General features: G+C 63.6%; 1 protein-coding gene across 1 annotated transcript in view; it reads left to right on the top strand.

Moving 5' to 3' along the window:
* The first annotated feature begins 9,315 nt into the window (after positions 1-9,315).
* Positions 9,316-11,016, top strand: part of Nfatc2 (nuclear factor of activated T cells 2) — a 66,141-nt gene continuing 64,440 nt past the window's right edge. The window contains 1 exon segment of the mRNA XM_048349627.1: positions 9,316-9,569. Within this exon segment, the coding sequence (XP_048205584.1) occupies positions 9,434-9,569 (136 nt within the window). The 5' untranslated portion in view covers positions 9,316-9,433.

Below are 11,016 nucleotides of genomic sequence, written 5' to 3'. Positions count from 1 at the left end.
GTTGGTAGCTAGCTGCCACCTGCGGCTTTTTGAGCCCTGGAAATGTGGCTTGGGTAATCGAAGAGCCTGACTGACGTTTTAATTGCTTGTAATTGATTTTCACTTGAACGGCCGTGTGGGAGCAACGGCAGCCGCGTTGTCCAGCTGAGGAGCAGCTCCTCCTCCCAGCTTTGGTGTATGGGTTTGCAAGGGGAGCGATGAGCAGGAATTTAGAGGCGACTGCAGCCCAGGGCCCCTGTGCCTGGAGCTGCTGAGGTCGGAGCTGCTGCTGAGAGCGTGACTGCGTGCGGTAGCCATCTTCCGAAGTCATCCGTTAGTGTCAAAAGGAAGGTGGACCTCCCTCCTCCCTAGGGTGATCAACGGTGCCAACTTGCCCTGGACTTCTTTGGCTTGAAAACTGAACGTCTGACGCTGGGTACAGTGACTCTCACCTCTGAGGCTAGCTGCCTGAGAGGCAGAGGTGGGGAGTCTCACAGTTGGAGGCCAGCTCAAGTTAAGATTCCCATCTCAACCCACAAGTCAGGCATGGTGGTTCTTGTCTATAATCCCAGCTCTGCAGGACATAGAGGTAGCAGGATCATGGTCTGAAGCCCACAATGGGCAAGAAATAAATAAATGAAGCAAAACCAAAAAATGGCTGGAGTTGTGGCTTCTGTGGTAGAACTCCTGCCTTCCAAGGCCCTGAGTTCAAACCCCAGTGCCTGCAAAAAAAAACAAACAAAAACCAACCTCCCCTCCCAAGCCCTGAAAGTCTTGAAGGCAGGGAAGCGCTGAGGCCGGGGCACGGCGGGCCGCTTGTAGTGGGAGAGGAGGTGGGGGGGAGTGGGAGGGCTCCTTGGGGCAGAAGCCCCCTGCAGCCCTCCAGGCGGTACCTGGGACATGCCACGCACCCCAGAGGCAAGCTCCCCGCCCGCCCGGTGTCTCCCCTCCCTCTTGGGAAGCAGGGAGAAGATCTGTGTAGGATTCAGCAGGGCCATTCCTTCACCTGGGGCGGGGGCGGGGGGGGCGTCCTCATCTTGAGCTCCTTGGCGGAGACTAGGCTGCTCTTTGGGGTTCAAGGCCTCTCCCTGAGGTGGGGCGAGTCCTGGGTGGGGGTAGGCGGGGCTTTCTCAGGCCCTGGGCCCTCCCGGGAGCGGCGTGGCGAGGCCATTGCGGGGCGAGGCGTGGGAAAGCAGTCCCACGCGGCGAGCGGCGGCCTCTCGGTGCCTCTTGAAGTTCAAGTCCCGCTGTGGGAGAGCGCGGGGCGGGGGTGACTCACTGGCTTTTGGTTGCTCCCCAAGGTTATTTTATCGGGGTTCACCCTAGCATCTGAGGTGGTCACGTTCAAGGCTGGCTTTTTATCAGTGTGTCCGGGAGCTCGGTGCCCCACGGGGTGAGGACGGGGAGCCCCTGGGGCCCCTGCCAGCTGCAGCCCGTGCCTGCTGGCCGCCGATGGGTACCGCAAGGGGCGCCCCACAGATCGGGGAGGCTGTGGGGTCCGGGGCATCCCTTGCCTTTATTGCCCTGTTTCTGGGGAGCACGCATAAACACAGGGTTGCCTGGTGCCTGCCTCTCTCCGGCCATCTCACTACTGCTGGAACCTCTGAGCGGCTCTGGAAACCTCTGGAAACCTCTGGAAACCTCGGGCTTTCTAAATGAATCTAAAAATAAACCCTGCCGAAAAAAAAAAAAAAAGCTCCGACTTGGAGAGTTGACACAGGGCTCTTATTTACTTCTTCTCCTTCCTCCTCCTCTTCCTCCTCCCCCTCCTCCTCCCCCTCGCTGGACGCGGCATCTGGGCAGCAGCCGGGCCTGGGCAGCGCCCGGTGCCCGCCGACCCCAGCTGGGGTGGGGGGTGGGGGGCGCACCCCGGGCCGCTCTCCCCCAGGGGTGTCTGCTTGAGACATGGGGGGCTCCGGGGCCTGCTGGGCGAGCGCCCGCCGGGCCCCCCTCGGGCCGGCCGCCCCGGGCTCCCTCGCTCGGGCTCCCGCGCTCCCTCTGTGGCTGTGAACAATCGGGGACTTGTGCTGGCGGCGGAGCCCCGGCCTGGCGGCCGCGGAGGTGACGTCATGGGCTCCGGAGCGAGGAGTTTGCAGGAAAGCCCTTGGTTTGGGAGATGGCGGGGATCCAGCGGTTTCCATGGCGCTGGATAAACAGGAGGAAACAGTGAGGGAATCCCGATATTTTACTGCATTGAAAGCCTATAAACACGGCGCGCGGGGAAGGAAGTCGCGCTGCCTCTGGAGTAAGCGGATCGCGGAGCCACCGAGCCGCCGCCGCCGCGCCGGGAGGGAGGGAGGCGCAGCCCGGGCCGCTCCAGCTGCCGCCGCCCGGGGGGCCCGCCCCGCGCCCCGCCAGCCCGCGCCGCCAGATGCAGACCCACGCCGCGCTCCCGCCCGGCCCCTGCCAAGCCCTGCGCGCCATGGGGGCTGCGGACCCAGGTAAGCAGCGCGCGGCGGCGGCGCCCACCCTCCCCGCCCTCCCCGGCCCGCCTCCGCCCCCGCCACGGGGCGGGCCGCGGTGGACGGCTTTGCGCGGGACGCCCCGGGGTTCCCTCCGTGGGATCGGGGACCCCCCACCCCGGGGAGCCTGGCTGCTGATCGCTGGCTGCTTACGCTTCCCTGCGCTCGCTCGCTCGCCGGCTGGCCGGGGCAGCGGGGACCGTGTGGCCGCGCCGTCATCGCCATCACCGTCATCGCCGCCACCACCATCACCACCCTCGCACTAACTCGGTTTTCTTTTAAGAGAACGCGCCGGGCATCTCCCTGTGTGGTTGCCAAAGTAAGGAAAAGGTGGCGTTGGAGTGCAGACCCGCGCACCGGGTCCCCGCGGGGATTTTCTTGCTCTTCTGTTCCATGTGTCTGATGGATCAAAGTCTCCGCCCTCCACCTCCCCGGTGCGCCCCGCTCTGTCCTGGCTTCTCTCCCCCCCGCCCCTGGGGCTGGTTCTAGGATGTCGGCCGAGAGGGAGGGTGGGCTTCGTGCACCAACTCCGTGCGGATGGCCATGGCCCGCACTCGGGCGGCCGGGCTGAACTGGGAAGCCCGGGGGCTTTGAGCGCACAGGCGGCGCGAGTCCGCGAGCCCCGGGGCTGAGCCTGCGGCGGGAAGGGCGCAAGGGTTAAGTGAAATCGGCTCGTGGAGGAGGGCTTAGCCTGCTGTCATAAACTGGGGTTTTGAATGTAGGTTTTGTGCGCTCGCTGCGTGGCTGATTACAGTTCTGGGGGCTGGGAATTGGGGGGGGGGCAGTGACAACTTCAGTAAAGAAAGCCGAGGGGCTCTTGGGGAGCCGGGCTGCGGGGAGGCGAGGCGAGGTGAGCAGGGCGTGTGTTTTGCCCACTGGAAGCTCAGTGGCATATTTTTAGCTGAGTTGCACTTTTTGAAAGCAAGATCCTGCCAACGCTTTTTTCTTTTTCCTGAATGTTTTAAAATTGGTACCAGTTTATCCTGCCCAGTGCCAGAGGTCAGGCCGCAGAGGTGTGACGACATGGTGACAAGGAGCAAAGAATCTTTCTAATATCGTGTCGTCTGCAAAAGCCAGGGCTTCAGACGGGCGACACGCAAATGAAGCAGACGGGCGACACACAAATTAAGGCTGTGGGATCGTTTTTTAGTGTCATAAAAACTGAAACCCAAGCCAGGCGCGATGGCTCATGCCTGTAATCCTAGCTACTCACGAGGCTCAGAGCTGAGGACCAATGTTCAAAGCCAGCCAGAGGAAGGAAAGTCTCCAGTGAAGCACCCCCAGAAAAAGGCTTGAGCTGTGGCTCAAGTGGCTCAAGGCGCTAGCCTTGAGCACAAAAGCTTAGGGGCAGCGCTCAGGCCCTGAGTTCAAGCCTCAAGATGGGCGCAAAAAACCAAAAGAAGCCCGAAACTCCATGATGCTGCGATGGGGAGGAGAGACCAAGCCGAGCTTGCGCTCAGTGGCGCTGGGCGAAGGCAGCTTGCCGCGGACAGGCGAGGGTCTCGTGTGCTCATGCGCTCTAACCCACGCCCCGTGCTTTCCGGACACCAGTGACCAGCTGGTGCAGATTGAGGGCCTGGGACAATGCAGGAGGTTTGGCATACAAGTCCATGGCCGCCTTCTGCAGCCCGTGTTTGGGTATGGGGGGGATCTGGAGCCTATGCACACGAGTGTGGGTTCCACTGTGGGAGACAAGGGCCCCAGATTGTTCCAGCAAACCACACTTAGCATGCCAAGGCAACTGGGCACAGAGAATACAATTCCAGTCATCAGAAACAGCTGCCTTCCAACAGGCCGAGCCAAACACATCAGCTCTGCCCTGGGGAAGGGGTGGGGTCCCAAGAGAGAAAGATCGAGGGTCCTTTAGCTCAGGTGTCACTGGATCTAAGAGCCCCCCAGCCCCCCCGGGCTCCGTGCAGGGTGCAGCGCAGGATAGAAATGTTTGCATGGTGAGAAAATTCCCAACTTGCCGTGCGGCTTTGGAGAAGTGAAATCCTGCACGAGGTGTGCGCGGTGTTATCTAAGTGGAGATGATGGAAAGTATTTCAGGAATAAACAAACCCACGGGCTTTGCTCACACCCAGCCCCAAGTTCCCTAACTTCCGTTTGGATTGGGATTTCTCCTTGGCCACATCCCAACTGTGTGATCTCGGGCCAGTCACTTAACCTCTCGGTGCCTCCATTTCCTCCTCTCCACCACGGAGCCCGGGCTGCCCTCTCAGGTGGCTGTGAGGTTCTGTGAGCCCCTCAGAGGTCTTCTTCCTCCTTGATGCAATTCCTGTGACATTCAGCATGCAAAATAATCCGTGGCTGGGCACTGGTGGCTCACGCCTGTAATCTCAGCTACTTAAGAGGCTGAGATCTGAGGATGGTGGTAGTTCGAAGCCAGCCTGGGCAGACACATTTGAGAGAGAGTCTTATCTCCAATTAACCAACAGAAAGTCAGACGTGGAGGCGTGGCTCAAGTGGTAGAGCACAGCGTTGGGTGGAAAAGCCAAGGGAGAGAGCATGAGGCCCTGAGTTCAAGCCCTAGTACTGGCGCCCAAACCACCCCACCCCCACCCTCATGTTGAATAGACTCTGGGCTCCACGGTGAGACTTTTTTAACGGACACAGTGCTTTCTACAGCCCAAGGTTCTCTTTGACCGGAGCCTCGGAACAACAGATTAGGAGAAGCTCATGCCCCGCGCTGAGATCTCCGTGTGATCTCCTCATCTCAAAACGGGGCTGGGTTGTCGCAAGCGCGCCTGAAATCATGCCCAGAAAACGCTTAGCTCTGGGCTTTGCCTGCGGGCTTTCTGGGCTTTGCGGGCGGGATTGTCTGACAGCGAGGACCACGACTCCAGCCTGGCCCAGAATCACCCGGCAGACGCCAAGCCCACCTCGGGCCCCGGGTCTCCGTCCCGGATGGCAGAGCCAGCGTGCGCCTTGTGCAGATTCAGCCTTCCTCTTCCTGCCCGCTGTTTCCAGTGAGGACTGCCACCAGTACCCCCGTTTGTGGGGGAGGAAAGGGGGTGCGGGGGGGGGGCTGGCCAGTGTTACCTAGTGGTGGAGCCTTCTAGGTGCTTGGCTTCTTTTGATTTCGTTTCCCCATTTCCTGGAGTTTGTGCTGATAAATATTGTTTTATATGATAAGAGGCAGAGAGGCCCGCGCCTTTGCCTTCCTCCCCAGGGCCCTCGTTCGGTGTCACCCGCGTGCGAATGCCTGGAGTCCTGTGTGATTAATGCGTCAGGTCCCCGTGTGTTTTCGATCTGGCTTCCACATGTCTTTTGATTGTTGACTAACACGATTCTAATTTCTAAATGCCACGTGGCAGATGAGGTACCTAAGTGTGTGTGTGGGGGGGGTGGTGGTGGCAGACCCCATGTTGGTTAGAGATGGGGAAACTGAGGCAGGCAGGAAGCCTTGGTGGGACTTGCCTCAGAGAAATGAAAGCACAGTTTCTTCTGGCTTGGGGGGAAGGCCAGTCCTGCGCCAAGGCTGAGATCATCTTCGCTGTTCCCCGCCAACAGCGCCCCCTGCAGGACACCCTTCCTCCGGCCAGAGGGCAGGGGGAGTCAGGCCTAGGGAGAGCGCTCCTTCCCGGGGTGGTGAGCCCTGGAGGGCAGGGGCCAGACCTCCTGTCGGGCGCTGGGGGCCGTTTCTGCTACCCCGGGGCAGGCCGCTGGAGCGCCAAGTCAGAGTCTGCAATTCTGTCCCGGGCTGGTTGGCTGTGTGACCTTGTACGAGTCACTTCACTCCTGGGTGACTCAGTTTCCCCGCAGGTCTAGAGAGGAGCTGTAAGGCGGAGGAGCCCAGCTCCACTGACTGTCCGGAATGCTGGGACAGGACGGGGAGCCGGGCCGTCTCGGCCCACATGGGGCTCGTGCGCCCTCCAGGGGGGCCCCGGCGGGCTAGGGAGGAGCCACGCTGCCTTGGCTGGGTGGAATGCGAGAGGCGCGGCACGGGGGGGGGGGCGTGCAGGGCGTCACGGTGAGCGGGCGTCACGGTGAGCGGCGGCGGCTGCAAGACCACGAGCCGGGCAGAGAGAAGCAGCGGCTCCGCGGGGCGGAAGTGTGAGGCGGAGGCGTGGCAGGGCCGCTCCCCTCCCGCCCGCCCCCCCCTTCCCTCTGCGGGCGCTCACTCCTCATCTCAGCCCCCCCCTCCCCCGCCGATCCCAGCCGGAGAGATCTCATTCCCACCGAGGTCCTGTTTGCAGACGCGCTGGGGGAGGGCTGAGCGTGTCCTTCCTGTGGGGCGGAGGTCACAGTTCACAGCCTGAGGGGGGCGCGGGCAGCCAGGGGGCGGGAGCAGCAGCCGCCCCCCCCCCCCAGCCCAGAGCATGGCTCCTCAAACTGTGTGCCCTGGGGCACTGGGGTCCCCGAGGAGAATCCTCCCTCCCTCCCCCCCACCCCCGCCTTTGAAGCACGTGACTCTGTGGACACAGGACACCCGCACCCCGGCCTTCCGCAGGGCTCCACCTAGATTTTCCATGTCGCTCCCCTTTCACCCTCGGCTTTCCGCGTCCACTGGAAGTCCTTCAGCTGGGGCAGATCGGCCCTCTGCTACGACCCACGGTGTGACTCAGCCACGAGTGTCAGTCGTGTGTGTGTGTGTGCATGTGTGTGTATGTATGTGTGTGTGTGAGAGACACAATACCAGTGGGGTAGCATGGGCCGCTCAAACAACCCAAGCCTGCCTCAGTTTCCTTAACTGAAATGTAGGATAACAAACACCATCATGTATACGTGGGGCACTCGGGGTCTAACTCAGGCTATCAGCAGTGCTTGGAGGAAACCGAGTGGCAGCTCATGAGCTGCCCTCTCCACTGTTATTTGTTATCCCTCCACCCACCCATCCGCTCACCCAAGCAGGCAGCCTTTCACCTGCCCCTCCGCCCTCCCTCCTTCAGTTCCCCCTCCCCCACCGGTCGGCCATTCATCTGCACATCCATTCCCTGGGAGCCGTGGATGAGGGCGGCTCGCGGCCTCCGCTCGCCGGCCTCCCCTCCGCCTGGCCACCTCGCGGGCTCGTGGGTTGCAGGCCTCTGGTTGGCCTGCGTCCCCTCGGTCACTTCTTCGCTCAGCAGTGGGACACTTGTCTCTAGTGTCAAGATCCTGTTAGGATCACGGTCCAAGGCCTGGAGCGGGGGTTCGATGGTCCGCCCTTTGCCCAACATGCATCGGCTCCGAGTTCGGGGGGTGGGGTAGGGAGAGGAAGGTGGAAAGGACAGGACAGGACAGGACAGGACGGGAAAGGTGCTTCTTAAAAGAACACCCAGGTGCTCTGGGCAGAGGAGGAAGGACCCACCGTGAGCCGGCACCGTCCACCCGCGTGTACTGGATTCGAAGCGTTCCGCCGTTAGGGACTGAGAGGGCCGGGATGGGGGTGGGGTGGGCTGTTGTCACTGGCTTCCTCCTGCCTCTCAGAGGAGGGGACGGGGTCCCCTGCTTCTTGCTGGCGTGGACCTTGGCCTTGCTCCTAGTGACCCCGCTGCCAGTGTCCCCGCTGGGGCCTTCAGTTCCCACTGCTCTGGGATTTACCAGCTGCCCCCAAAGTGCTCGTGAATCTGCAGTGGGCCGCATGGAGGAAACAGAGCAGAGCTCGCTTCCCGGGGCGGCCCGGCCTGGCGTGGGGCGCAGGCCCGGGCGCTGCCCTGGAGCCGCGGCTCTCCTGGCTGTCACCCGGGGAGCCCTTGGCAAGCTCTTGGTGGAACATGGATACCTGTCGCACCCCGAAGACTGTTGAGATCCCAAGTCACCGGTTGGTGTGGAGGGGCCCAGGTGGTTGAGCTGTGTGGCCCGGGTACAGAGCTCTGTGCGAATGCAGGGGGGAACCCCACCACAGAGGGGCCCCTCACTCCCACGTCACCCCCAGGTCACCCCGAGTGCTGAGCTGAAGCCCGGCCGCATGCTTGCCAGGCACGCCCATCGAGCCACACCCGCAGCCCCGCCGGAAGCTGTGTCCCCTCCTGACTAGGCAGGCGGGCAGGCGTCACCCCCACCCCTGTCCCGGGGCTGCTGACCCTCAGCACCTGCTGCCCTTTAGAGGGCTCTGCAATCGGAAAAATAACCTTCAGACACCTGCTGGAGGGGGGCCCGGGTGAGCAGGGGGGACCCCAACTTCCATCTCCTGTCTAGTCGTGTTTCCCAACTCCCAAAGCGTGAGGAGACCCGGGCAGGTGTGTTAGGTTGCTCACCGTGGCGTGGGTTTGGATGCCCGCTCACCCCAGAAGCCTGGTTTAGAGGTGCTTTGCTGAGCCCCGAGCCCAATTTGCAGGAGGACGGCGGCCGAGGAGCCCCACATTTCTGCTCTGCCCCCCAACGCCAGAGCTTCTGGCCTCCACCCAGGACGGAGGCCTCCCCAGCCTTTTCCAGCCCCTGGTGGGCTCTGCCCTGGTACCCCCTGCCCACAACCCCGGGAGCACCGTAGCTGGCTGGCGCGGGCTGGGCGCGGGGTCCTCGGTCCCTGGCTGAGGGTGGGTGGCCTGGAAGGTCACCCGGGAGCACTCGGGAGCACGTGGCTCGTTCCCACGCCCGGGAGACGGAGTTGAGGGTCAGGGATGCTAGGCCACAGGTGTGGGCACACAGGAGCGCCCGGAAACTGGGCAGAGGAGGGCACTCCCGAGGAAGGCAGGGCGGGACCCCTGTCTAATCCAGACCCGGGGTGCGCCAGGGGAGGTGGGCGGCTAAGAGCCGGGCCTTGCGCAGGCCTGCGGCCTCCTCCCCCCGCCCGCCCTGCCCGCGCCCGGTGCGCCCCGCCCGCCCGCCCTCCCGCCCGCCTCCGGCCCGGCCGCGGCCCCGCCTCCCCGCCCCCCTCCGCGGGCAGCAACAGGTGGCTGGGGAGCCGGAAGCGCGCGCCGCCGCCGCCGCTCCGCTCCGGGCGCGTCCGGGACCCACTGCGCCCCGCGTGCGCCCCCGCGAAGAACGCGGCCCCCCGCGCGGCGCGGCACGGGGACGCGATCGAGCCCCGGACGCCCCCTCCCGGGCCCCCAGACTCCTCACTCGGCGCCATGGACGCCCCGGGGCTGCAGCCTGACCCCGATGGCGGCGGCGGCGGGGGCGCCTCGGGCCTCGAGCCGGGGGGAGACCCCCAGGGCGAGCTGGACTTCTCCATCCTCTTCGACTACGACTACTTGCCCAGCGAAGGTCGGTGCGGGCGCCCCCGCCTGGCGCCCCAGCCCGGGTGGGGACAGGGCCTGGGGCCCTCGTGGGCGATCGGTTCCTGATGGGTTCCTGGGCACCCCTCCGCGGGGCCTGGAGGGCTAGGCTGGGGGAGGGCGGGGGGCGGGCCTGGGGGAGAGGGAAAGGCAGAGCAGAGGAGCCAGCTTCGGGGCCACTGCCCCCTCCACGGGGTCTGGGGGGGCTCTGCCCAGGGGAGGAGGGGGAAGGGCAGGGAGACACAGGTGCCCCCCCCCAGGACACGGGTCCCATCTCCCCTTCGGGGTGGAGTTTCCAGTCACCTGTGGCCTCCCAGGTTGAGGGGCTGGCAGGTGCCCAGGCTGGGGGCCGGGTGTGCCCAGAGTGGGCTGGCGACGCCATGGGCATGATTTATCTGACTGCGCGGGGAGCAGGCGAGGGCAGGCGGGGAGGGGCGTCAGCTTGGGGGAGCCCGGGCCTCCTGGTCCTGCGGGGAGAGGCCTCTGCCCTCCTGCCGGGGCCTGGGGTGACAGTGACAGGCCCACGGGCCACCGGGCCTGCGGGAGCCAGCCGGCTGGCTAGAGGGGACCCGGTGTTGAAACCGAAGGAGGCGGCCGCTCTCCTGGGCGAGGGTGGTTTGTTTCTGGCGTTGCGAGCCAGTTTCCCCCGTGGGCCGCCGCGTTGAGGACCCACCCAAGGCACCTGTCAGGGCTGCTTTGTAAGTGAGGTGCCCCAGTCACAACGTGGGGGGCGCTGGCTGGCTGGGGAGGGCGTGCACTGCTGACCCAGCTTCTCCAGTCTGCCTCTGGGGTCCCGGGACTTCCCCAGGCGGGGCGGGGCTCAACCCAAGGGGGGGGAGGAGGAGGGAGAGATGGGGGAGGAGGAGGGTCGCAGGAAGTCCTGCACACAGCCCCACTGGATTGTTCTGGTTAGCAGGTTGTCTTGGGGGAAAAAAAACAACAAAAAACAGAAAAGCAAAACAAAAACCCAACCAGACTTCTTGATTTGGACCACCCAGCCCGGGGTTCGGCTCTGGGCAGCCTCCCCGGCTCTGGGCAGCCTCCCCGGCCCTGGCCCCCCCGGTGTTAGGAACCCCGTCTCCGGATGGGTGTCCCGGCTGACGGTTTTCGGGGAGGGGCTGGCTTTGACTTTGGGCATCACCTTCGCTGGCATTCCCGGGAGATGGCAATTAGTAACAATTCTGTGTTTTGGCTGGAGATGGAAATAATTAGCCAACAAAGGAGCCCGGTGTTTGAGAGCTGCAATCTGTAGTTACATCCTCTGCTTTGAAAAGATACAATTAGGAATCTGTAAATCATCCTGCCGGCTAATGTCAGGGCTGTTTCTCTCAGGCAAGATTAAAGTCCTGGTTTGCAGAGGATTAACACACCCTTCCCAATTCACAATCAGCTTTTTTTTTTTTTTTTGAGGGGTGGGGTGGAGGACGAGGATTTGC

This window comes from Perognathus longimembris, chromosome 6, assembly GCF_023159225.1.
Source record: "Perognathus longimembris pacificus isolate PPM17 chromosome 6, ASM2315922v1, whole genome shotgun sequence".
Taxonomy (NCBI): domain Eukaryota; kingdom Metazoa; phylum Chordata; class Mammalia; order Rodentia; family Heteromyidae; genus Perognathus; species Perognathus longimembris.
The sequence above is the reverse complement of the archived record's forward strand: the minus strand, read 5'-3'. Positions and strand labels throughout refer to the sequence as shown.